This window comes from Takifugu rubripes, chromosome 3, assembly GCF_901000725.2.
Source record: "Takifugu rubripes chromosome 3, fTakRub1.2, whole genome shotgun sequence".
NCBI lineage: Eukaryota > Metazoa > Chordata > Actinopteri > Tetraodontiformes > Tetraodontidae > Takifugu > Takifugu rubripes.
The window spans coordinates 8,835,596-8,862,899 of NC_042287.1; the positions used below are offsets into that span (position 1 = coordinate 8,835,596).

General features: G+C 46.3%; 3 protein-coding genes and 1 long non-coding RNA gene across 5 annotated transcripts; 1 reads left to right on the forward strand and 3 right to left on the reverse strand.

Annotated features, from left to right (window-relative positions):
* Window positions 1-4,644: 4,644 nt before the first annotated feature.
* On the forward strand, window positions 4,645-9,267 carry ca6 (carbonic anhydrase VI). The gene is made up of 10 exons (XM_011621962.2): window positions 4,645-4,821; window positions 5,684-5,863; window positions 6,561-6,709; window positions 7,004-7,099; window positions 7,374-7,440; window positions 7,512-7,669; window positions 7,784-7,910; window positions 8,217-8,300; window positions 8,383-8,418; window positions 8,512-9,267. The coding sequence occupies exons 1-10, from the start codon at window positions 4,731-4,733 to the stop codon at window positions 9,144-9,146; spliced, it is 1,623 nt and encodes a 540-aa protein (XP_011620264.1). The 5' UTR covers window positions 4,645-4,730; the 3' UTR covers window positions 9,147-9,267.
* Window positions 9,268-9,298: 31 nt separating this feature from the next.
* slc2a5 (solute carrier family 2 member 5) lies at window positions 9,299-13,387 on the reverse strand. Its single transcript, XM_003963222.3, has 12 exons — window positions 13,213-13,387; window positions 12,726-12,824; window positions 12,471-12,631; window positions 12,266-12,390; window positions 12,035-12,187; window positions 11,841-11,966; window positions 11,575-11,762; window positions 11,359-11,469; window positions 11,163-11,264; window positions 10,480-10,555; window positions 10,151-10,278; window positions 9,299-9,640 (listed from the first exon to the last, which is right to left on the reverse strand). The coding sequence occupies exons 1-12, from the start codon at window positions 13,255-13,257 to the stop codon at window positions 9,434-9,436; spliced, it is 1,521 nt and encodes a 506-aa protein (XP_003963271.2). The 5' UTR covers window positions 13,258-13,387; the 3' UTR covers window positions 9,299-9,433.
* A 1,532-nt stretch (window positions 13,388-14,919) lies between these two features.
* gpr157 (G protein-coupled receptor 157) lies at window positions 14,920-18,131 on the reverse strand. Of its 2 annotated transcripts, XM_003963221.3 has the most exons (4): window positions 17,177-17,773; window positions 15,988-16,201; window positions 15,598-15,789; window positions 14,920-15,481 (listed from the first exon to the last, which is right to left on the reverse strand). In XM_003963221.3, exons 1-4 carry the CDS (start codon window positions 17,551-17,553, stop codon window positions 15,275-15,277), a joined length of 990 nt encoding a protein of 329 aa, XP_003963270.2. In that variant the 5' UTR covers window positions 17,554-17,773; the 3' UTR covers window positions 14,920-15,274. The 2 variants fall into 2 exon arrangements, with proteins under 2 accessions (XP_003963270.2, XP_029689624.1); XM_029833764.1 differs by lacking the exon at window positions 15,598-15,789 and having other exon boundaries at window positions 17,177-18,131.
* A 1,622-nt stretch (window positions 18,132-19,753) lies between these two features.
* LOC115249161 (uncharacterized) lies at window positions 19,754-26,278 on the reverse strand. Its single transcript, XR_003887863.1, has 4 exons — window positions 26,035-26,278; window positions 22,111-22,361; window positions 20,222-20,323; window positions 19,754-19,923 (listed from the first exon to the last, which is right to left on the reverse strand). It is a non-coding gene; the product is annotated as an uncharacterized lncRNA (long non-coding RNA).
* Between the last annotated feature and the right edge of the window lie 1,026 nt (window positions 26,279-27,304).

Below are 27,304 nucleotides of genomic sequence, written 5' to 3' on the forward strand. Positions count from 1 at the left end.
GAACAACAATTTAAACAAGGACAACGGGAATGTCGGTTAATGCGGGTGAATTATGGGACATGTAGGACTCTCTTTTTTGGGGGGGAAGGGAGGATTATGCGGAATGATGACGCAGCGTGAGTACGTGCAGGGATGCAGGCAGGGATGTCGATGCGGTGGTCGGTTGTTAGTCACGTGGGACCGGGGGTCACGTTTTTGCCACTGACTTCACATCATTTCATAACATTTATGGCGATGAGAAGACGCGCAGGCTTCCTAAAATAACCCCCTGGGTCTAGACGTCAGAAAGGGAACCCAAACTAAACACCTAATGTTTCAGACACGCTTTTAAACTTTTAATGTGTTTCATCCAAACACTTAAAGGTCATACAGACCACTTTTGTCGATACTATAAACACGTTTGAGGTGTCACAGGTGTTTCCTGTGTTTCTATTGGCAAACATCGCGGCCCATCAGTGTAAAGGACGCAGCATCCCTGCACCGCAGAGCTGCTGCAGTGACCTTGAGGCTGTCGCTGTTACGTCCGACTGCGCCACCTGCTGCCCAGACCTCGGAACTCCACTGCGATGAAGCCGAGATTCACCTCGCTGTCTGAGCCTTAGGAGGCGTTCTGCAATGACTGATGATTAATGATTAAAATGTGTCCTAAAAAAAGGATATCACGGTCTCTGCACTCTTTATTCTGAATTGAATTCATATTTTTATATTGTTTTGAACCTGCAACATAGCAATGCCAGTCACAACAGCATTGAGGGAAAAAGGGGGTAAGCCTGACACATCAAAAAATAGCCAGAAAATTCTAATTTTGTTAACCTTTTAACAAAATCCCTTTTTTTGCCATATCATTTTGTTTATGACATTTTTTTGTATCAAATATACATTAGGCGATATAGGGTCTAATAACATAAAATGTTTTCTTGTATATTTTTGTCTTCAGAAATCCAAGGTAGTTTTCTCTGTCAACTGGACTGGATTTCTTCTCTTGAAGACGTTTCTCCTTCTATCCAGAAGGCTTCTTCAGTTCTGAAATCGCTGGGGAGAGAGCTTGAAAGTATATAGCCCCTGTGGACCATTTGCATGCTAATGATCTGGGTGGTCACCTGAGAGTCGTTAGCAGGGTCGTTGGTCGGGTCGTTCACCTAGTTTCTGTTGAGGTGTCTCCCCTTTGTCTGCTGGGTCACATGGTGGTGGTCACTGGGTCTCCTGGAATGGTGTGAATGTTTGGTTTGCTGTTGGAAGGAGTGGAGGACTGCATTGTACGTGGGTGATAGGAAGTGCCTCAGGCCACCACCTCTGTTTAAGGATGGTTTTTCCAATTTAACATGGATAGCTTCCTTGACACCCCTCTCAAACCAGCGGTCTTCTCTGGCCAGTATCCTTACTTGGCTGTCCTTGAAGGAGTGCCCACTCTCCTTTAAGTGTAAGTGGACTGCTGAATCTTGACCCGAAGAGGTGGCACGTCTGTGTTGTGCCATTCTTCTGTGGAGAGGTTGTTTGGTTTCCCCAATGTACAGTTCCTTGCATTCCTCCTGGCACTGTACAGCATAAACAACATTACTTTGTTTGGGTCTTGGTGTCTTGTCTTTTGGGTGTACTAACCTCTGTCTGAGAGTGTTGCTGGGTTTGAAATGAACCGGTATGTCGTGTTTCTGGAGGATCCTCCTAAACTTCTCAGAGACTCCAGACAGGTAGGGGATGGAAACGCTGCGGCGTTTGTTTCTCTCCTCCTCTCCTTTGCTGAGGTCTTGCTTTCTTGAGGTTTTGGTGAAGGCCCAGTCTGGGTAGCCACATGTTTTGAGAGCTGTCTTAATGTGGTCCTGTTCCTTCTTTCTGCCTTGGGATGTGGTGGGTATTTCTCTGGCCCGGTGTTGGAGAGTTCTGATCACTCCCAACTTGTGTTCCAGTGGGTGGTGAGAGTCAAACTGGAGGTACTGGTCGATATGTGTAGGTTTTCTGTAGACTTCGATGGTGAGATTTCTGTCCTCAGTAATCTTGACTGCGCAGTCCAGAAAGGCCAGACTGTTTCCTTTTACATCTTCCCGGGTGAATTTTACATGCTCGTCTGTTTTGTTGAGGTGATCGGAGAACGCTTCCAATTCTTGTGTTTGAATTTTGACCCAGGTGTCATCAACATACCTGAACCAGTGGCTTGGCACAGTTCCTGTGAAGGATGTCAGGGCCTGGGATTCCACCTTCTCCATGTATAGGTTGGCAACTATGGGGGATACTGGTGAACCCATGGCACAGCCATGTTTCTGCCTGTAGAAGCCTTCTCTGTACTGGAAATAGGTGGTGTTCAAACACAGGTCCAGCATGGTGCAGATTTGGGCCGGTGTTAAGGTTGTTCTTTCTGTAAGATTCTTGTCCAATAGAAGGTGCTTGTGGATGGTGTCTATGGCGCTGGCGGTGGGGATGCACGTGAAGAGTTACGTGACATCATAAGATACCATAGTCTCTTCTGGAAGTAGTGTGAGTCCAACGACTTTTTGAGCAAAGTCTTGGGAGTTTTTGATGTGCTGTGGGGTGTTGCCAACCATGGGCGACAAGATGGAGGCCAAGTATTTGGAAATGTTGTAGGTTACAGAATTGATGCTGCTTACTATGGGTCTGAGAGGAGTCCCTGGTTTGTGGATCTTGGGCAATCCATAAATGCAAGGGATGGTTTCTCCTGGATATAGACGGTAGTATTGTGGTCTGTCAATGGCTTTATCCTTTTCCAGTTTCTGTAGTAAGTCTACCACCTTCTTCTTGTATGAGCTGGTGGGGTCTCGCTTGAGTTTCTCATATGTGGTGGTATCTGTCAGGAGACTGAGTATTTTGGTGTCTTCAGAAACTTTTTAATAACCAGACTTCTTTTTCTTTCTGTTTTATTGTGTTGCTAAAACAATAGCTCTTCACTCCAGGCAGTTTGAGTATTGTGGGGAAATGCTAATGACATAAACAACTGGGCCTTTTTGTGCCAAAACACATCAATGATCTTTGTATAGTGTTTACTTTTATGTATTGTTTTCATTTGATTTGTACTTCCTTTTTCTTGAAAATGACAAATTAGAGGTTGCATTCTGATCTGGACCTAAACTAGTAGATGTCCTGTTCCTGAAAAAAGACATGACTGCTGCTTCTATGTACTCATGTTTACACCAGTAAAACTCCATTCTTGAATTATAATACAATAAAGAGGAACTATTAATATCTCCAAATAAGGGAAAAGCTTTAAACAACAAAGAAAATGTAAAATGAGTAAAAAGAAAAAAACAAATTTCACCAAGCAATAAATATCCCAAATAGACAACAACATGCATGTTCTGTCATGGCTGCTACTGCGATATAAAATATACTTGACATGTGTCACACAAAAGACAGCTTATATTTTCATTTATTTCTGACAAAGCGAAATACAAAAATATCAGCGTGACAACGGAATAATCTATTTTGATTACTTCCAATGACATAATCCAGCAGCTGAATCATATATGTCTCACTCAACATATGTGGCCTTTACAGTAAATTGGCAGGTATATGCATCATTAAGGTCTTCAGGATGTTAAACACTATGATCACCCTTCAAGCAAAGATGAAGCCATGAGGCTGGTGATTTACTGAGCTGCAAGGCAGCTTTAGTTCAGTCTTAAATGCTGGTGTTTGCAGGGTGCATGCCAAGAGGCGTCGAATCTGTGGTTTCTTCATGAAACATTCCCAACGACCAACGTCACTTCTGTTTTCCCCACATTCCCCGCTCAACCCTTCTTTTTTTACTTTGCCTTTAGTGTGTTTGATATTCAAACCCTCACGTGTGGGATGTGTCTCAGGGGAGGGGAGGGAGAACGTGAAAGAGTCTTAAATCAAGGGAAGTCTTTTCTTACAGCAGACAGATCTTTATTCTCACTAAATTAATTAAGCCAGACCAACACTAATCTCAAATCCTCACTTAATAAAATAAAACAACAAGTCAAATGGAATTAAAACAAAATATGGGTGTGAAAATAGCATATTACTGTTCCTGCACAGGCGACCAACAACAGCAAGTTCGTCTCAGGTAAATGAGCCAAATACAAAAGAGCCTCACCAGTTCAAGCGATTGATCTTGCTGGTTTCTCTGCAAACCCAAATGGTGCCAAGAAAATGAGCAGCAATTATAATCCGTTGTTTGCTTTTATTATTCTGCTCATTGGCGATTAAAACATTGATAAATAACCTTATTCTTATTCTAGCCACAGCTGTGCTCCCTCCCTGTCAGTTAATAGCTCTGGCACTTTAGGTATCCAGCATGTTTTGACTAGTGCGTAACAGGAGGTGATGCGCACGAGGTGACGTGCTCTGTTACCGCGGCCACGATCATTCATGTATATTTTCTTCTATTATTTTCAAACCGAGATAGTTTTACCAGGAAAAAGCCATAGCTATTGCTGTTGCTGTGAAGGTCTTTGTGCTACTCACGTGTAAAATAACTTTCCAAGGTTTACTGTAAAACTTTTTATCGTAATCAAAAGCAGACTGATGTCCTTCTCCACCAACGATGACGCGTTCATCGATTAACTGCGAATCATGACAGTCTCCCTGGAGTAAACCAACTTTCAGCTGTCGTAAGCCGATTTCACGTTACTTTTAGAGTCGTTCGGGAGAAACTTGGGCGTTTCCATCAGGAAGTTTCAACACCATCTTGAGCTGGCAGCCTTAAAAGCGGCACAGGAGAGAGCAGAGGCGTCAGAGCCGTGCGTAAAGACGCAGCGATGGAGCAGATCTGCGTGTTCGCCTCCGCTCTTTTCTTCTGTGTGGTCAGTGCTGGCGTTCACCTTGATGGCATACACTGGACGTACACAGGTAGGCTTATAGAAATGATCGAATTATCTAGTCAGGAAAAAAGTTTAGGCTACATGTGTCCGAATTTAATCGAATTAAAGTAGCCTATACTGAGAGGTCACCGTAATATGTGTGATTATATATGGTTTATACGGTATATAAAACGATGAATTTTGGCCAGTTTAGTTGTTATCAGCCTGTAATTAAGTCATGTAGCCTAATTAATAAGTGACACTCTCCTGAGGCATGTGGCTGCTGTGGTCATGGGTGGCGTCGATACCAAAATAGAACTTTACTTCACAGCTATACAAACAGAACACTGGCAGCAGGTGAGCAGTGAAAATAAAATACAGTAAAAAAAACAACCCAAGTCTAAAGGTTTAAATTGTTCTAATAGTAAATAAAGCTGCTCTGTCTGTTCAATTTATTTACTATTTATGATGGATGACTGAGATTTAACATAGAAAACATAGCATTTACCTTTTTTATTGTAGTGACATCAACTTGATCGATTATTACTATACTATACTATACTATACTGTACTGTACTATACTATACTGTACTGTACTATACTATACTATACTATACTGTTCTATACTTTACTGTACTGTACTGTTCTATACTATACTATACTGTTCTATACTATACTGTACTGTACTATACTGTACTATACTATACTATACTATACTATACTGTTCTATACTATACTGTACTGTTCTATACTATATTATACTATACTATACTATACTATACTATACTATACTATACTATACTATACTATACTATGGGAAAGGCTGGACAGAATATTCCCACCCGTATGATTTGATGCACCTATTTGCACACGCTTTACACTATAAATTGATATGTGCGTTGTTGCCATAGAGGGGGCTTTGGATCAGATGCACTGGCCCACCAAATACCCTGCATGTGGAGGAAAGCAGCAGTCGCCCATCGACATCCAGCGACGCAACGTGCGATTCAACCCAGACATGTTGCAGCTGAAGCTGAGCGGCTACAATGCTCAGAGGGGGGATTTCCTCATGACCAACAACGGTCACACCGGTGAGACAATACAGCCAATAAATAAACAAATCACTTTCTGTTTTTTTGTCTTTTTTTTAAAGTTAGCTTTTGGAAATTTCTGAGGAATTCATTACATCATTCCTGAAATTGTTGCATTAATAACTGAATTTGAAAGCTTCTGCTTTTTTTTTTAACAATACTCGCTGACCTCATTAACCTCACTTACACTAATCTTAATGCAGAGTTTATTTCACAGGGCATGGCGCACTTTAGGTAGTTCCATCTCTTGTGGGCACATTTTACTGAAAATTTATTTTTAATTTCTGCAAATGTGAGGAAAATTGACCCATTAACCTCTTCTGGAAACTGGAAGCTGTGAGGATTCAGGTTGTTTCACAAATAAGGGAACGTCATAGCATATGTCATTCTGCGTTACCTTCCTCTTTTCTTCTCGGGAATACTCGTCTGGTTCAAACATGCCTCGGAAGGATTATCCTTAATACTGTAGAGACCTCTTAAGAGACTGTTTTTCAAAACCGAAAACCCCAACAAAAGAAAGAAAGCTCCAGCTGCAGGCTAAAGGCAGGACTGGGACAGGTCTGAAACAAACCCTGAGAATTATTCCAGCTATTTGAAGGCCCTGTGCTCATTATGCTCCCCAAACAGCAAAAAAAATAAAATAAAACAAATCTACTTAAATGAATGAAATTCTAACTTTTTTGTGTGCTTCCATCAGTTCAAATTGACCTTCCCCCCACCATGATGATCACAGAGGGACTCCCGGGGAAATACACAGCTGTCCAGATGCATCTGCACTGGGGCGGCTGGGACCTGGAGGCCAGCGGAGCGGAGCACACTATAGACGGCATCCGCTACATGGCAGAGGTTAAAGGATGCATTCAGTCATTTAAACTCCACTACTTTTACCAAGAACAAACCTAAACATGCTCTTTATGTCAAGGCTGTAATGCTGAATGCTGAAATGATCATGAATTTTGCACAAATTGTCCATTTACACATTTGAACAACAAAATGTTCCACCCCCAGTTTTACCCCAGTCAGGTTTTACATGGAGTTCTGCTCAAGGGAGCCCATTTTGAGTGCGTGTTTGGCTGCGTCTGACTTCTCGCTCCAGCTTTCAGCCTCTTATCAGCGACACTGTCTCTACTTGTCTTTCAGCTCCACGTCGTCCATTATAATTCTGACAAGTACAAGAGCTTTATTGAAGCCAGAGACAAACCTGACGGCCTGGCTGTACTCGCCTTTTTCTATGATGTACGTAAGACACACACTTTTGTTCCTTTTTTCCACCCCCTCTGCACCAGGATGCAAACGCTCTTTCTGATGAATGGGCATCAGTTCTGCTGAGGGAAGTCTTTGTAGTGGAAAAAATATTGTTCCTCCCCTTTGGAAATGCCCTTTGAAGAGAACGCTCTGTTGTTTTTTCCTTCACTCGTGGGTTCAAAAGTTCCGCTCACAGCTTGGATACTGTGCTTTTCTGTCAAGAACAACACAATTGGTCTCACGCTGGTTTGTGTAACCCCTCCAGGATGGACATTTTGAGAACACCTACTACAGCGATTTCATCTCCAACCTGGGCAAAATCAAGTATGCAGGTACGTTTTGCTGCACACTGGGGTAATTACACTTCAATAGATGCTTGAGTGAAACCTGGACATCCGGGCAGGTCAGTCCATGAATATATCCAGCCTGGACATGCGCTCCATGCTCCCCGAGAACCTGAACCACTTCTTCAGATACCAGGGCTCCCTCACCACGCCGCCGTGCTACGAGAGCATCCTCTGGACGGTGTTTGACACGCCTATCACTCTCTCCCACAACCAGGTACAGCACCCAGGACAACTTTGGCCCCCAAATCCGAAATTCTAAGAGGAAAAACATGCATCTGTAGCAGAACTTAAACATTTCACATCAGACGACCCTTGTCTGCTTCCTCAGATCAGGAAGCTGGAGAGCACCCTGATGGACTTAGACAACAAGACCCTGTGGAACGACTACCGCATCGCTCAGCCCCTCAATGACCGCATGGTGGAGTCGTCGTTCCTGCCGCGCCTTGGGAAGGGAAGTGGGTAGCGTGCTCTGACACTGCACACAGGTTACAGAACCAAACCAGAGGCCACAGTTTGATACACAACACATGACTAAATATATATGGGAGGATTCTGTACATTTCACAGTATGCAGGATGCAATCTGATCCACACACACTTCCATTTCAGGATTATTTGGTAGATTTCACCATATAAAAGGATGATTTTACATATATCAGGATGCACTTTTAGTTGTTTATGTACTATTACTAGAGTTTTTTTTCCCTGTTTTCTGGAAAACACTGGAGATTAATCCTTGTTTTCACGCACTGCCTTTTTCAGCCTTTTGCCGTCAAGATGAGATTGAATCCAAGCTCCTTAAGATCGAAGGTCTGATCACATCACTGGGGAAGTACCTTTATGCAGGTGACTGAATGCTTTAAAATGAAAGTAACAGGTTTAGTCATTGCATGTGAGATGCAGGTGCTGATAACTCTTTGTTGTTAAGGTGGGATTCGCGGCTCAGGGCCGCAAAATAAAAACGGTGAGTTCTTTGGTTTCCTGATGGAGAGACCTCATTTCTGACCGCACGGACGTCTGTCCCACCATCCTCATCCCAGTTCTCCCCTTTCCTCAGAGCATACTGGTCTGTTTCCTCTGGTGCTCAACTTCCAGGACAACAATGACGGTGGTTACGCTTTAGCTCACGTCAGCCATCCCATCTACCTGAACGCCTTTACCATCTGCATGCACGTCCTGTCCAAGCCCGAGGAGATCAACACGGTCCTCTCCTACTCCAGCAGTGAACACGACAATGAAATCACCATTTCCATCACTGAAGACATGAACGCGAGAGAGGTGGGCCTGTGGATCGGCAACGCGTTTGTTAACCTGCCGCACAGTTTCAGGGCCCACGACTGGACCAACTATTGTGTCACATGGTCGTCCGACTTGGGCGCAGCAGAGCTTTGGATCAACGGCATGGTGGGGGAGCAGCGGTACCTGAAGAGCGGGTACTCGGTCAGCCTCAGCGGGGTGTTCATCCTGGGCAGAGACCAGGATGGAGTACTGGGCATCTCGAATTCAAACGCATTTGTGGGCAAGATGACCGATGTCAACATGTGGGACTACCGTCTGAGCACGGCAGACATCCGAGACCAGATGTCATGTGAGGGGAACAGCACTGTGGTGGGCAACGTGATAAGCTGGGGGACCACCAGACTGAGTCTTTATGGAGGAGTAGAGCTGGACGGTCAGTACCGATGCTCCTGAGGTGGCGGCAAAGCCAAATATCTCAGATATAAAGTATGAGAACATCTATATACAACGTAGTCGTGGGACTTTAGGAGTCTGGTGTACTCGTGTTTTCAGCATTAATAAAGAGTGAAAAGAGTTTGTTTGAATATTTCATTATTCAATATTTATTACTTCACTAATTATATTTTACATTCATTTCTATAAAAACATACACATGGATGAAAAATAAAAATAGAGGATGAATTAAAACGTCCCACCGCCAGTGTAGAGGCTTCCTGCCTCTTGAATACCCTCCTCTCTCTTCAGAGGGCCGTGGCTCGTGGCCCCTTTTCTTTGAGGGGCAGATCTCCGTCGCCCAGTTTGATCTCCACATTGTTCCTGGAGGCGAACATCTGGCAGATCTCCAGGAAAGTCTTGCTCTTTGTCTCCGGGACCACCAGCCAGATGTAGACCAGCGTGAGCAGACAGATGATGGAAAAGATGATGAAGCTATAGGGGCCCAGGCCTCTCTGGGGGGAGGAAGGGGAGAAGAGATGATGGCCACAGTGACAATAACAATACTGTCACCACTTCATTCATATATTTAGTAAATGTATCTCAAATCTATGCTGCAGTGGGACCGGGTGTATATTCCTAATATCTGAGGAAAGTTGCGGATCACACATCGGCTTTTTCCCCCCAATAATTTTGGTGAAAATTCCTGATTGTAAATATTTTAAAGTTTAGAGTCAACCATTGAGTGACATTAAAGGGAGCATAATTTTAACCTGTAGTAGCTTCATGGAAGCACAATGGAGACTACTTTCATGTGGGCCGTGGGGTATTGACTGTACTGAGAGCTGACAGAAAAAACATCTCTGTGTGGAGAGAACCCTGCTGGTGCACCTAACAGGAGCTGAAGGTGAAGCTTTTTACATCTAATTGGAATTGGGAGTATCTTTTCGGTCTAACAGCTGCTCTCCAACTCTCAGGATAAAGATCGAGTATCTATAGGTTCCTGAAAATGATGTGACACCGACCTCCATGAAAGGAAAGACGAGGCCAACCGTGAAGTTGGAGAGCCAGTGGACAGATCCAGCCACCATGAAGGCTGCGGGCCTAGCCGACTGCCTGAACATCTCCGTTGTCACCACATAAGGAATAGGACCTGCAGAGACCCCACAGAAGTGGTCAACCCAGACAAAAACACACTTCTGGGCAAAAAAAACCCGACCCTGTGTCGAGGGCCTGCACACATTTGCAACATCCATCATTACATGTCTGCCCACAGCCAAACAACACTTCAGCTAATGGTGCATCCGGCTGTAATCAGTGTGTGTAGATAAGCGGTGGTGGGGGCCAGACTCACTGGGTCCGATGGCGTGACCCACGACGTAGATGATGACACAGATGATGCTGATGTAGGGCATCCAAAAGACGCTGTTCTGTTAACACACATCCGACAGTCGCTTTCAAGACGTTTCCACGGCAGATACACATTAAATTCATGGTTGCGTTTGTTCAGCCCTGAATGTGGATGCGAATGATGAACGCAGGAGGATTCTGGACGTGGCTGAGATTACAGGTTAGCAGGAGGGCAGCGCGGGCCTTGTGGTTCTGCCTAATGGTCAGCTTTACCTTTGTGGCTGGTGACTGTTTTAATGTCTCCGAGTTCTCATGACCCAAGAAAACAGAGGTGTCGAGTCAGCAGCAGCGTTTTTAAACACGTAACGCCTGAACGCTTCTGTGAAGTGTAATGGCTGTTTTTACTGCCACATTACCGACATGACCACCAGCTTTACTGCTGCCAGCTTCAGCTCTACTCAGATGGTTCTGCCGGTGCAGCTAATTGGATTTCTTCATATGCGGTTCATTAATAAGTTATTTGCACCATCACTCAGGATGACACACAGTAATCTACCGATGCAGTGGGACAGCAAGAGCAAATCTGCTGTAATGCTTTTCGTCTAATGTTCAGAAGACGTCCTTGTGTGGACCCACTAGGGGGAAGCAGAGAAGCATCTGACTGAAACTGAAGCTCTGACAGGATACCTGGAGGCTGAGCGCGGCGGTCAGCAGCACACAGGCTGTGCAGCAGATGCCAAACCCGATGAGGAGGAGCAGCCGTCGGCCAGAAGCCTCCACGATGAAGACCTGGTGAGGAGAGAAAGCGCCGAGCCGTTCAGAAAACCTTCTCCTGCTGTTTTCACATCCTGCTTTCAGCGTATCTGTGAAGGCTGGTACCTACAGCAGCTATGGTCATAAAGACATTCACTGCTCCCGTTCCCACGGTGACGTATTGGATGTCATTCTGCTTGACCCCAGCTGAGGCGTATATGCTGTCAGCGTAGTAGTAGATCTGGAGAGCGACAGAAAGAGACTGTGTAAAGCTGCAGTGGAGCTTTATTTGAGCGTTGTGTCACTAGGAAGGACGAGGACAGCCGGCCAGCTGAGGGAGACTCACCGCGTTGACCCCTGACAGCTGCTGGCCCATGTTCATGACAACGATGGAAACCAGCTGCCAGCGAAGGGAAGGCTGAGAGAGCAGGTTCAGCACCGACAGCCGGCCCTCGGCCTTTTCCGACTGGTCCTCCAGACGCATCTCGGACAGCTCCTCCTCCACGTCCTCCCAGCCGCGCAGGCGCTGCAGCGCTGAGGGTGACACTGCATGTTGCTGAATGCCCTTATGGATTCCTTTTTAACTGGGTCTGGGACGGTTAAGGCGTTCACCTCTCTGCGCTGTCTCCTCGTCTCCTCTCTGAATGAGCATGTACCTGGGGCTCTCCGGGAAGAAAGGCAGCAGCAGAAGCTCGAGGACGGCGGGGATGCCGGTCAAACCCAGCATAAGTGTCCAGCCTGGACACAGACGGTTCACCTTTAACCTGAAAATCAGCCATTATAATTAAAGTCCCTGTCGTATTTACCAGTGCTGTTGCCCAGTATGTGTCTGATGCCCAGCACTTGCGCGCAGAGGATGCCGATCGTGATAAACAGCTGCGGTATGATGCCGAGGGCTCCCCTCAGGTTCTTGGGAGCGAGCTCTCCCAGGTACATTGGCACCACGTTGGACGACAGACCTGCAGACAAAGTTTAAAAAGAAAAGGAAAATCGTCAAAAAATGACCTCTGGGTGATGAATATTTGACGTTCTCTGACCTGCACAGATGCCCACTATAAACCTAGCCACGATGACGATCTCATAGGACTTGGCAATTTCGCTGACCCCCATCATCACAGCGGGGACGATGGAGAAGACGTTGTTGAAGAGGAGGGTGCCCTTCCTGTCACAGGTTTGGATGGCCATCAGGGCACATCGCACAATCATTTGTTGACTTTAAATGCAACAGACACACGAGGTTACCTCCCTAACTTGTTGACCAGAGGAGCCACCATCAGGGAGCCAAAGAAGCCCCCCAGTGGGTACATAGAGACTGAGAGAGACCAGAGGAGAGTGAGGAAGTTCTCCTCCATGGGTTGACCATAACGCTCCACATAGGTGGTGTTGTAGAACTGCTGCATGAACTGAGGGCAGACACAGTGTCATGTTCGCCTTCACCGAGTGTAGATTTGAAAAAAAATTCTCCCTGGCATTTTTATTTGTTTTTTCCATGGTTACCGGCGCTGGAGAGTTGATCACAGCCACGTTGTACCCGTACTGAAACGATGAGCCGAATGCAGATATGAGTGTCGCCAGGGCCAAAACTGCAGTCAGACGCTGTGGAGGGAAATAATGCAAAATGTGCACTCCTGTTGTTAAGAATCAGTTTTGTGGTTATAAATTGGGAATTGAATTCCAGTGACAGTAAATTCACCTTATTTACATACATAAGTATTAAGTTATAAACTCCATTTAGGTCAAAAGTCAGAAGCACTTTCCGCTCTAAGGTTGGAAAGAGGACTCGGACAACTTGAAAAGCAGTCTAGATTAAATAAAGTCTAAATTTGGTCAAAAACACGTTTGGACTTTATTGTCCTTAAATGTCTGACCGAAGACAGTTGCAGGAAACAGATGAATACATTTGTAGCAAAAAGTCAATATTGTGAGTGTGGCGTATTTGCTCGGTTAAACTCTGTCCTTGTGTACGGACGACGCAGGAGCTCACCCCTCTCCTCTCCACAGGCTTCCCCCATGTTTCCTTCTCGTCCATGGCTTTGCCTGAGCGTGGGTCCTACCGTGAGTCCAGTTTGTTCTGTTGTTGTTGTTCACCTGACGGAGTCCTCCTTCTGCACTTTGATCACCGGATCAGGGAGCAACCGGCTGCTTTCACCAGCTTTTCCGGTTGCTGACTGTGCTCTCTGCTTCAGGACACTTTATGTAATAGCTGTCAGTTAATATTGATATCTGGTTCACATAGTGTGCAGATACAGTATACAGGTGCCATACAGCTCATGTAATCTTTACAGTGATAACACACACACACACACACACACACACACACACACACACACACACACACACACACACACACAGGATTTATTGTCTGAGTAAGAGTGTGAGTGTTACTGCAGATTTATGATAAATTTATGAGACAATTATCACCCTGAAGATATTTTATCTCACAGTTGATGATGATTTGGCAAAGACTGCTGAATCGTGCAGAAGTTATTTAATGTTTGGCTTCAGATTGTCACATGGCACCGTCAACGTGCTCTCAGTCAATATGATGATCACAAAAGTATTTGCTCATCTTAATTTCTTTTGATTATTCTGTTGTGTAAAGTCTAAAAACATAAAGACTTTGAATTTCTGACCCACTTTGTTGTTGGAGAACCAAATAATCACCTCATGGTATTGAAAATAATGAACTCCCTTGGGACTCTTTAACTTAATGAATGAAGTGGGCAGAGATCCAGCTGAGTCATGTCTCGATTGGTTTTCTTCATCAGCGTCGGTCACGCGATGCTTCATTCTGTGAGTATCCTCCGCGTGACCTCTGCGTGCGACCCCTACACTCCTGCAGGGCGGTGGTCATTTTGGACGTCATCTTTCTTCATTTTGCCACACATGGCATCTGCTCACTGATGCTCCTCAGAGAGTAAACGGTGACCTGTGTCACATTCATCTACAGATGAGAGTATTTATGCTCCTCCGCTGTTTTTAAAATAAACAACCGAAGGTTTCCATGTGGAGCATGAGAACTCCTGTAATGACGTCATATAAACCTCTTATAAACATATATTTGGATGTTATCCTGTTCCACTTCCTGTCATTTATTTATAGAAGTAAGCAAAAGCTTGTGAAGGTCTTGCCATCCAGGGGGTGACAGAGAATTCTGCAAAGAGCCCAGAGAGGTAAAAATACAATTTTGTCTGTTATTAAAACACAGATAGCTAAAGGTAGTATTCAAGAAAATATACACAAACACTATTTCCATTAGAGCTTATGGGCTTCAGGAGCATGGGAATTATATTTATGATCTTTTCACCACAAAATCTTTCACTCTCTGAACCGATACTGTAATTGAAATACTGTATTACAATTTTAAGTTGATAATTCTAATTTTAAAAAGTGGCATTTCATCTACTAACAGCCAACACGTGCCACAGAGGGTGCCAAAGCTACCCCAGGACTCATACAGGGGTTCAGTGGGTACATTCTGTGACTATCAGGAGCCAACAGGGGTTAAAGAAGAAGTGAGTCTAAGGTTTCAAGGAGGAAGGATGACATGTGATATGACCGGGCCAAACGTTCTCACCACAGCGAGTTAATTCCATGACACAGCAAAGAAGGACGCCTCGTATGAAGAATGTTGCAACACTGCGGCTCAAAGAGCTGATGCTCCAGAGCTGGTCAAGAAATGAACAGTCAGTTCTGCTAAATTCACACATTTAATTGTGAGTCATACATTTTCCAACTCATCTGTTACACTTTTGTCTACCCAACCAAAACTCAAACGTTCAGAGGTACAACGTGAAAAACAAAAGTTCACATCACGAATAGTAGAAGGTGATGGTCTAAGTCAACTGTCCCCATGGAACAAACGTTCATAATGCAGCTCTTCAAGTACAACCTCCAGAATGCACCATCTCCAACTCACAGTCCAAATTCTGACCGGCTCTGCCTGCAACGCGCATTTCCTGTAACGAGTCTCAGCGCGGTTCGGGCCCCCCCCTCCCCGCACGTCTGCTCGCGCTGCGTCAGCATCCGATGGACGAGCTGCAGCCTCATCTGTCGGTCCGGATCTCCCCGGTGCCCTCTTCGTCTCCCAGCGCGGACAGATCCGGCCTGCGAGGAGCTTCGGGCGAGTGCTGTGAGTCCGCGCTGCACTTGGAACAGCAGCAGAGCGCGGCGCAGAGGCGCGTGCGGATCGGTCCAGTTAACAGCACAAACATGATGCAGTTGGCTGCTCCCTGCGAGGTGTTACCGATACCCTGCAGAATCGATGGAAAACACAGACATATTTATGTTTAATAATAATGGGTATTCTTATTTCGACATCTGTTAATTATATTAGTTATCAGATAGAAGTGTGCACATGCAGACTCACATGCAGGGTGACGAGCACGGGGTTCTGTCTGACTGGAGAGTCAGCTAGCAGCAGTACGAAGCGCACCGTGCTCCAAATACGCAGAGCGATGAAGATGATGGGAATGAGTGTGAGCTTCATGTCAGCCATGGAGAAAAAGGACGACTGAGGCCTGTTGGCCAGGATGGGGCGATACTCGGACAGGGCAGTGTGCTGCAGCAAATGGAGCAAACACATGCAGCAGAGAAACAAAAAACATGAAGGAAACAGTCAATGAGGAGTGCGAGTCAAAAGGGTGATAGGATGGAGGCCAACAAACACTTGGGAGCAAACATGAAAGGACTGCATTTATATTGTTAGACAATGATTTTCCTTCATGCGACAACAGCTGGCGTGTGGCTCGATTTTCACCGCTATGTGGATGTGCCTCTTGATCAGGATGTAGAGGACGGGAAGGGTGAGGTAAGCCATGAACTCCCAGAGTTTCCCGGTCAGCAGCATCCACAGGACGCGGTCAGAGGCGTGAATCCTGACCCAGCACCAGCCCACGGACACCTCCGATGCGTCGTAGCCAATCTTGCCCAGAGACACGGCTGTGACAGTGAGGACCAGGGGGACCCCCCAGCTGCAGCACCGCAGTGGGAAGAGGTAAAGAGCAGAACATGATTTCAGCTCACTGGCTATAATGAAAGAAACGTGACTGAAGACAAAACTACGTGAATTCACACGCTAAAGCACAGCGATGGCTGCAGTTTTTCTTGTGTGCTATCTATAGGACGTGCAGTGAAAGTCTCTACTGTATGGTCTTTAATTCGAAGGAGCCTTTGATAAGATAAAAGTTCAAAATTAGAAGGATAACTGCAGAGAGAGGTACCCCGGGCAAAAATGCTGTGATGTTAAAAATAGTTCAATCATACTGCTCAGACAACTGACTCCAGTTTCACATCCTGACAATGACCATGCACTCATTCATGTGCAGGGAAAAAAATTAAGCTTCAGAGAGTTCGGCGTCTAATTTGCAAAGTAACAACATCTCTGTGCTTTGGTGTTTAAAATATTTAATTTCTTGCACACTGGATATTTAAAACATGCCCCCCCCCCCCCCCCCCCCCCCTTATATAGATAAAGTATATATGCTGTCTGTTGTATATTTGATGTGTTGAGCATTAATTTGCACGATCAAGTTTTGGTTTTTGTTGGTTGCCTGTGGCGCTGTGGTCCTTTTCAAACACTGACGTAACCCCACTAACCTGCGTTATGATGTAAAGCCCTGTTAGTAGGTGACATACACAAACCACAAACCACTTTGGGTTTCCATTCTTCCACAGAGTATTCTACTGGACTTCCTAAACTATTTCAAAATAGTTTGGGGGATTTTTGTTTATTCTAAAATGGATAATAACAATAGAATTTTTATCCTTGCTGTTTTTTTTTAAAGAACAAAAGCCACTTTAGATTATTCCTCTGTATTGTGTTTCTACGCTTTTAAGTTTTAGAAAGTGAAGCGGCTTTTGCCTCGATTTCCCAGGATGCCCCGGGGTACACAGTCAAACTTCGCTGCAGTTCATAACGAGCAAAGATTAGAACCGAGCTTCGTTACCTAACGAGGTGGAAAAAGAGCACCAGGCTGTCGGCGACTCTTTGGCTGGACCTGACGATGAAGATGTACAGGTAAACAGCGATGGCGACGGTCCAGAAAAAAGAGCTGCTGTTGGCGAAAGTGGAGATGGCCCCCTGGATGGTGCAGTCCAGCGAGTCGGTGCGGAAAACCCTCCAGACTCCGAAGGCGTAGGAGACGGCGGAGAGCCAGTCAGACACCGAGAGGTAAACCAGGAGCGTCCGGGGAGTCGTCCTCAAGTCCGACCAGACGATGAAGGTGAGGATGATGAGCGAGGAGCCCACGAACGACAGCGCGCACGTAAACAACACAACCACCTGCTCAGAGAAGTACACCACCGTCTGGTTCCCGTTCTCCATCGTGAATGCGACCGAGCGTCACATCTCCGTGAAAGTTTGGCATTTACGGAGAGTTGAGCCATGTGACTTTAACAAACATCCCCATGCTTTAGTTCTCAGGCAGCCAAACGCGCTTTTTCTTGTGCGCTTAACTCCTCCTTCACCGCTTCTGCGCCCCTTGTTGCGCCAGACGCAGCGAAAAGCAGAAGTCGGTCAGCTGGTAATGCCTCTGTGCTCGTGCACGTTTATTTCTGTCTGCGCTTGTGTCACTCTATCGCAGGGCGCATGACGACATGCAGTATGTATTTCTTCTTTTTTTTCTTCTCAGACAAAGTTTCGGCGAAACATTCCGTCATTGCGCGCACGGTTCCGTCTGTCTTACAGGGATAGTTCACTCAAAAGTGTTTTTGTAACCCGTGGCATTTAAATTCCAGCCTCATTTACCTCATGTTTGGGCCCAACGAGGCACCATTGCCCTGATAACCTGGAGCTTATGCGCTCACATTTGTGCTTAATGAGCTGGTCACATGCAGGCTACCGCTATGATGGATTAGATTAGAAGGTCTTTGCACTCTTCCTTAGATGCCTCCAACCGTTTCTGCTCAAAACAGCATCACATGCACCATATTTATATCCTGAAAGCTTCGTGCCTTCCAGCCTATGATTGCTTTTATATCCCCACGACGATAAAGTCCAGCTTCATTTAATGGAATTAGAGGTGGAGCATGTGGTCTTTACATCAGTGGTGGAAGGTTGTTCTCAACAGCACTTTACCTATAAACTTCAAAAGGGTGTTGAGTGGATCATTTGTGGATTTTTTTTTATTTTTTATTTTTTGAGTGAACCACGTCCTTGCACAATACTGCTCAAAATAGAAATTGTTGAGTCAAAAATAGACCATAACTTTGAATTAGTCAAGCTCTGTGGTTCAGTATTGGTGGAACTTTTCTAAATTCATTTTGCTTTATATAAATCACATGCACCTCATGTGCACATCTGTGATGTTTGTAAGGACAGACGTGTGCACGGACCAGTCGTTATACAACATAGCTTGATTGTATTTAACTTTACAGCACGATAAACACGTCAGCCTGACTCAGAGTTCCTGTTGGATGGACGTGCTGCGCACTTCCAGTAAAGACTCGCTCACTGGTTCGGACTAGATTAGATTGAAGAGAATGGACTTATAATAATGCATGAATCACGATAGCAACCGCTGGCTGAAGGACAGCTCACCAAGCTGGACACACCTCACAGCGTTCAGTGGTTTTAAGGTCGGCACTCCATTTCATGAATGACCGTCCTTTCAGGCATCCACGTCACTACAGAAGTTAATTTTCCATTTTCCGCCAGCGTATTTGTGCTCCTGTCACATTTAAACCAAGCCCGGTCCTCTTCTGGGCAGATTCATTCTGTTGAGCCCTAATTGTTTCCCATTTGCTGAGTCATATTTAAGCCCATGAGACAGCAAAAAAAGCAGTTTGGAAGCTGTTAATAGGAGTAATCTGCATATCCTGACAGTAGCAGACCCACAACCCTGTTAGGAGCTGCAGACAAAAGTCTGTTTCACTGCACCTCCTCCTACAGGCAAACAAGCCAACTGACCTGCAGAGCGATGAAGCACCAAACGGGATGTGAATCATGTTTTAAGCAGCCGCGTTACAGCCGCTCTCTTATCTCGCAGCATCTATCACTAAAAAGGCATTCAGCTACAGTTTCTAATAGAAAACGCTGTGTTAATGGAAGGCAACAAGTCAGGTGGAAAACTAAACCTCATAAAAGAAAAACCAACACACATGAACCTTAAGAATCGAAAGGTGATGTGTTTGCTCGGCAGCACCGTTTTGCGTACAACACAACAAGCTACCGAATGAACTGTTCATTGTGTAACTTTTATTTGCGCATCAGGTTTTGGCCAATGGCCACAAGTGAGACAACCATTAAACATGCAACACACAGTTACAAACGTTTACATTCTGCTGTGGTTTCGGTGGGATAAATGCACGCAGTGGCGCTGTGTCGGTCACAAGGGGGCAGTAGAGGACCGATTCGGAAAACTCACAGGCAGGTTAAAGTCTGTAACTGCTCCAGTGGTAAATATTGTAGAGGCCACCTACACGAAAACGGCCACTCTCTTCACGATGGCAGCGTGATCCGCGTTGGCTCCAGGAGGAGGGGGGCGGGGGCGGCGCTCGTTTCTCCCTGTGGGGGGGGGGGGGGGGGGGGGGGGGGCTCTTATTGCGAAGAATTTCTGCGGCAGTATACTTGCTGATTGCTTCGTTCTCACTCCTCACAACAACCAGCTAAGACACTGCCAGAGAAACACCCACAGGAGCCGCCGTCCCTCGCCGCCTGCACTTCCCCGGCAGCGTCCAAACTGCAGCTGAAGATCTGAGGAATAATTGAACAACAATCAGCTGCATTTGGGGCTCGTCGCTCTGGGGTCGAAGCGAAACTTCTCTCGAAAACATGGCTGCAAACACTGGTGTCTGTCCTGTCTCCTGTTCCGCAGCATCACTAATGCACACAAAAACACCCCCCCGAACTAAGAATAGACTTGTCATGACTCATGATTTTGCAACAGAAACTCGGTTCGATTCACCTTTCATCTATTTATACGTGTGCCCGTGTGTGCTCGTGGCTTTATGTTCACATGGCCGTGCACCTAAACCCCTTCGGTATCACTTACATTTGTCCGCCGCAGTGCTATTTTTGGGCCGGCTGAACGTCCCTTAGTGTCCTCTCCCAGCGGGACTCTGCTGGCAGGACGGCGTGGACACTAGAGAGCGACCTGCAGCAGATGAATGAAGGGAGGGAAATATGAGAGGAAGAGCGGAGAAATTACAGATGGATGATCCTTTATCTCTGCTCTGTCTTCTGGGTCTATTTGTAGTTCCCCGGGTCTGTGGTTTGTGACGCATCATTGGTTGTATAACAGCATTCCTCACTTTAGTGGCAGCCGGATCCTCTTTTTTTTCTTTTTTTTTTACCCATCATCCATTGTAATTTCACAAAAACGTCAAGTGTCTGACGACTCCTGTCAGCGAAGGAGTCGGCCCTACGAGTGATTGACGAGTAATACATGGCCACGCCTCGCGACCTGTTTCCCAGAGGTGGAAAGCTTTTTTCTGGTCAACCTGGTGCCACCCGCTCCAGACACATGACAGGAATTCCTTCCTGCCCAGAGCTTGACGTCATCCCCAATACGGAGTTGAGGAATTCCAGAGAAACGACCAGAAGTGGAACGGTCGGCCGCCCCCGCTGCGTCAGACACCCAGCCGGAGCAGCGGTGACGCATCGCTGCGTCGTACTCGTGTTTTCAGGCCTCGGCTGCATCGATCGGATTCCATCTTGTTGTTTTTCTGTGCATTAACCTCTGAAAGGGGTCAGTGTGCGAGCATTAGAGGAGTGTGGTTGAATATGCGCCCCAGCTCCTGCAGCTTTGTTCTCTACACTCACGGCTGGGCGGCAAAGCCTGATGTAATTATGAGTTGTTACATCTGCTTGTAGTGTTTCATTTGTTAGTGAATAATTTTCCACCTCATTTACCCATCAATCCACCTGATACGCCCAATCAGCGATGCTAAATGTTGGCTGCACCTTCTCCAGTCTGCTAATTAATCTAATATTGGTTCATTATTAAGGGGATGAGGTGTTGGGGATGATCAATGGCGCCAGTATATATAATCTCTCTGATCTTTTACTTTTGAATCTGTGTTTTCGCTGGTGTTAACAGTGATGTTTACACTTTCTTTGGTTCCGTTGTCTTCCTTTATTCTGAACTACGCTGAGGCAGCATGTGCATCATCACCATTTCAAAATAAACAGAAAGTCTGTAAATTAAATGTATTTGCTGTATTTTGTGTCACTGATTGAGCAAACTGGTGTCACTCTTTATATTACACACTCCCTGTCTGTTTGAGTATTTACGTATCTTCACATGCAGTAAACACAGCAGAACCTCCTTCCTGAATCCTTCAGATGCAGAAACACTGTGTGACATCATGGCTGTTGTCATCCTTTTGGTATCGGCTACCAACACCGTTAGCGTCATGCTTCCAATCATGTTACGGCCAACACGACACCGGCGTTTATTCTGGTCTGTAACTGTTAACTTCTGCAAACACCTGGTTACCAGACAACACAGTTGCCCCAGTAACAGCAAATCTGTCCAAGATCACAAACGCCAATTAGCCATGAACGTCACAGATCGACTCGATAGCGCGCAGGTGTTGCGTGTGCAGTTAGTTGTGGTGGAACGCTGCCCTCGTGGCCAAAAGACGGCCGACTCCCTGGGGTGGTGTTGAAAGGCCACCAGTGGTGCTCCGTCAGCGTGGCGGTCAGTGTGTCACTGCGATTGGTAATTGAGTGTCCATGCCAGTTCATCACGGTGTGACCTTTTGTATTATCATGGCAGCAATAGTCAGTATGGAGGTTTTTGGAGCAGAACGTCTTAAACGAGCATTTTAAAGTACACATCTGATGCTGTTTTAGTTGTGCTGGTACACTACTGACAAAGCAGATTATGGCTTCTGTAGTGTAATTTTATAGGTCACACACAGTTTCCAAAACACTCACCTCTCAGTGATGGAGCGCTGGAGCTCCGCTGTCCAGGAGCTGCCGTCCAGGGAGGGTCTGACATCAGCGGGAGTCTGTCCTTGCTGTTGCAGGGCTCAAACCAGCACACTGCTGACCTCAAGGCTCTCTCTCTCTCTCTCTCTGCCTCCGGGTGTCTCTCTCTCGCTCTCCTCCCTTTGTTGCACTCAGCCAGTGCAACAAGTCAAGGCATGTTCCTGCAGGCCACCAACAGCTGGACTGGGAGGCTGCTCCTGGATCGGAGAGGGAGGAGCAGAAGGATCAGACAGGGGGGAAACCCAGAAAAAAATACCCAGGATGACTCAGCCCTGTTAGCAAACACAGCTTTAACTCTCAGCGCTTCACACGCAGGCATTATGTGAAAGTGAAGATGGATTTTTTTTAAGTTCCTTTAAACAGGGATTCAGTAAGATAAAAATGTGTAAATGTGAAGTTTTAAAATGGTTGGACTAGTGAGATGACAGGACGTAAATAACTGCTTCCTGTTTGGTCCGTCCCCAGCAGGTGCTGGAGTCTGTAATAATAAATTATGTAATAATAAATAAAAGGTAATAAAACTGAAAACAATAGCGTTTTAGGCAGTTTTATTTATTTACAAAATGTATACTGCTTTTCCTCAGTTTTAAGCTGCATTTTATGTGCAATTGATTTCCAATAAATTTTATTTAATTATTTCAAGTTGTATTGCGTATCTTAAATCCCATAACTAATATAGCTGCAGTATTTCTTGCTGTTTGATGTAATGATTCTACTATTTCTGCATGGTATTGGAGGAGCAGTACCTAGAGCCGCCGCTAGGCGCCCATGAAGCGCAAGCGGAAGACCTTTTGGTTAAAATCATGTGATTTGGCAAATAAGGGTTATGTCAGATACACTCCATGGGATTTATTTGCGGAATCCCAGGAATTTTAAGAAAAGTGTATGGTCGCTTAGGAAGTTTGAAATACAGTGGGACCTCTACTTACAAATCTACAAAATACGTTCCAGAAGTTGTTTCGTAACCTGAAAATTACGTAAGTAGAGACACGCTTTCCATGTAAATGCCCTAATCCGTTTCAAGTCCCCAAAAATTCGGACATAATTTTTTTTTATAAATCATAAAAATGCATCAAAACATGTAACAAATACATGTGACAATTAGATTACTGCACAATAAATGTAGGAATTCAATGCAAGGCTTCTCCAGGATCAAAATGAACTTTATTACAGGCTAATCCTACATTAGCCGTCATTACTAGCAACGAACGTTAACACTTGTGGTAACACCGCTAGATAATGGACTAACATACAAACACCCATAATAAATAAAAGTGAAACGAAAGCGACACTGGGATACACACAAACTTGTACAGATTGACGTCCCTCCTAGCCAATGGGATGACAGGAAAATGCTAGGCGATAGCCAATGGCAGAGCAGCTACTAGCAAGTTTGCGTTCGCCAAACTCCGCGACCTGCGAGTAGCAGCGGTAGCGTATTTTTGACCTTCGTATCCTGAAATTTCTTTCGTAACAAGAGGAAATAATTTCCCCTTGAGACGCTTCGTAAAACTGAAAATTCCGCATGTAGAGACGTTCGTAAGTAGAGGCCTCAGTGTACAGCGTGCGCACCAGTGCACTGGTGACTGAAGCTATTAAATGTGCAGAATCATCAGCATTCATAACTGCTGATTATGCAGCGAAGCTCTACTGTTTCAACTAGCAGTGTGTGTGTGTGTGTGTGTGTGTGTGTGTGTGTGTGTTTGGTGGGGTGTATATACATCAATGATGCAGCTGATCACTAGGCAGATTCTGAGTCCAGTGGCAGGAACCAGCTCAGCAAAACTCAACGGCTACAATATGGATTCAATCAGGCTGCCTTGGCATCGCACCGTAGCGCCCTGTACATCAGTGCCGCTGCAGCCTGCTGTCCACAGCCCGGTGACCTTATCAGTGAAGCACCAAAGTCAGTGTGCTGTTGCACTCAGAACAGAACACACACTCTCAATGAGGGGCTGTGGGTTTGCCTTTCCCCCTTACTGAACCCAATTAATGCAAAGTGATGCAGGACTGCACTGCACAACCAAGTTTTGACGCCGTGCCAGTAAAAACTGGTCAAAGTCAGTTCGTTGATTTTTTTTTTTTTTTTTTTTAAATTTTTTTTTCAGAGGGGGTTGATTAGGCACCGAGCGGACCCCTTAAATGGCTATTTCAATACACAAGATTGTAATTTATTCATCATCCTACCTGGGACACAGACTAAAGATAAGACCTCAAAACGTGTGTGTGTGTGTGAGTGTGTGAGAGAGAGAGAGAGAGAGGGGGAGAGAGGCACATAGAGAAGGTGGGGGTAGCCCTGCAAGTTCAAAGCTTGCTGCATTGATTACATCATCGGGACTGGAGTGCTGGAATGGGACAATGCACCATCATGGTGGTTGGTGGTCGTGGTGGTAGTGGTGCGTGCTCATCTTTCTTTAGCTTTCCTTTTTACTCACAACCCATCTTAGTTGAGTCCAGAGTGAGACTGTCTCCCCTCCATCACTTTACCATCACTGTATCACATGACCAATTGTCTGAGTCAGAGAGAAGGATGTGCTTCTGTGTGTGTGTGTGTGTGTGTGTGTGTGTGTGTGTGTGTGCTATTAGGGGCCAGCACTGCAGGAAATCTGCTGCTGCTGCAGGACAAGGCTGTTCTGCTGCTGGCTCTCTACTAAGGCATATTGCTCTAGGAGGATTGTGTGTGTGTGTGTGTGTGTGTGTGTGTGTGTGTGTGTGTGCGCGCGTGTGTGTGTGTGTGTGCTGCATGCATGCTCCAGTGGATTTAGGTTGGTGGCAGTGATGCTGCGAGTGTATAAGTGTGTGTTGGGCTCTGAACAGGTTTTCTGGGCAACTGTGCAGTGGAGATGTTGGAGATGAAGGCTGAGGTGGAGGGGAGGGCAGAAGTGAGGCGAAAGGGACATCAGGTGAGTGCGGCAATTCCTTTCACCGGCACTGCTGCGCCACCCTCAGAAAAAAGCGCGAGCAGAAGAACTGCAGATGTTCCGAGATGATGGCGCCCAGCGGAACCTTGCGTTGACTTTGCGATCGGCCTCTTCGCTGAGACTCACCTGCCTGCAGTGGGAGAGAGACCCAACACCAGGAATAGAAGCTCTGGACCGCTGCCATGCTTCCAGCAGGAGATGCCGGCATTGCCTTTTCAAGGTCTTATTAGGGTTACCTCAAACAAACCGTTTGCATCACACAAACCTCATTTCCCTCACACACGCGGAGGCTTCTCACCTGCCTGAGGTCAAAGGGCCGAGGGCAGAGGCAGTAAGGCACGGTTCCTTTTTCCTTTTTCAAGTTCACTGACTGCACCAAAGCCTCCGTCCTCTAAACTCTGCCCAGAAGTGTTCCGCAGGGCTGCTCTAAGACTTCGGTGTCCACTTTAAGTGAGGCAGAAAAGTCCTGCACAACTTCATGAATGCGCCACGGCTGTCCCATGCAGGCCACTGTAGCCTCCTTCTCATTTCAGCACACAGACACGCAGGACGTCCACCGACGTCCACGGCTTCTCATGTCCAGCCTTTGCAGCATGCTGCCAAACATAAACCCGCACACCAGAAACGGTTTCAGGCTGTTTGTTCTCTCCTCAAACACCATTAAATCTAAAAGTTGCCTCTACTACTTTTGCCTCTTCCAGTCTTAAACGCTCCTCTCTGCCGGCTGCTATTTCCAGCCTCGGTTCCACGCGTTAAACATGGATGAGAGACGTTGGCTACCGACTGGCTGCCTGGTTCAGGCTGGTGCAGAGGAGGCAGGAGAAGCTTCCACACTGCAGTCTTGCACACAGACACACAGACATCAACTCCGGCGAAGCACATTTAGGGGCGTCGCAGACAAATAGGAGACACGCGCGCGGAAGGAAGCGAAGAGGAAAGAACTGTGTACCTGCTCTCCGGTCTGGAGGACTCTGTCCGGATGGTCGGCTGCGAAACTTTGAGCCCGGCGGGCGCCGGTGCTGTGTCCTCGTGGCGAGGCAAAGTTGACTGCAGCATTGCCTCCTGAACAGAATGACATTGTTTGCACTCTCTCTCCTCTTCCTCCCTCTCCTCCTCCTCCTCCAGTATACGCCCCCCCCCCTCCTTTGCACGAGTGCTGGCAGCACAAACTGCACAGCTCAGCAGTGTTCCCCCTCTGCCGCAGCAGATCCTGCATGAGCTCTGCGTATCTGTGTGGGATGGGACTTTTTAAAGGGGAACGCAGCCTCCAGGGTCAGTGTGCGTGCGTGCGTGCAGGCTTGCGTCCGTGCGCGCATTTCACCAGTCTCCTCTCCCCCTCTCCTCCTTGTCCTCCTCCTTGCCTGCATCCCCATCCAAACACTCCTGAGGAAGAGCAGCGAGCCCTGGGTGCACAGGCGCAACTCTCCATCCTCTTTTATTCATTGGCGCTCAACAACAAACGCAGCTGTGGGGCGTGAGAGTGAGGGACAGCTTGCAGGTGCAACATCCAAAAACTTGATAGGAACTTGTTAATAAGTTTTAAATGAATAATTATTACAGATGAGACACGGTTTGACCCGAATGTCACATAAAGCTTGTGGCTAGCTAAAGTGTCGTCATCACTGTACCTGCAGTACCTCTTCCCGTAGTCTTTTCTTTGCTGGCCCATGATGCTCTGCTGCCCCGGTGACATCCTGCATTGTGTTGAACTACACAAGTGCCTGACCACATTCCTCCCTTGCAACTCTGAACGTGAGCTCTTAAAGTAAGCGGCTAGCTTCAAACTTTCAGCCATCACTACTGCAGAGGGTCACATGGCTTTTAATTGGAAAACGGCGGCTCCGTGATAGATTTGGTGCATTTTCGCACATCCTTGGCTGCTCGCTGCAGCAGTGCAGCGGCCTCGTCGCCACTGCGTCCCGAGCTGAACCATGTGATCTTTTGTCCCACCTGCAGCGCATTAACACCGAAGGCAGCGCGTCAAGCCAGGCTTGTTTTAAGGACATCAGTGTTTGGTATTATATTAAGGCCTTTCTTCTTGATTAGTTTGGATCTGCCCTTGTGAGATCCAGCACTGTTGGCACATTTTGCTGAATCGCTATATCAATAATAGAGCATGGCTCCACCACGCTGTTAGATGAAAAGTGGCCATCCATAACAGTTTGACTTGCCAGTGGAGAGGACGGTGTTGCTTCCTGCATGTGCAATGTGCATGAGGT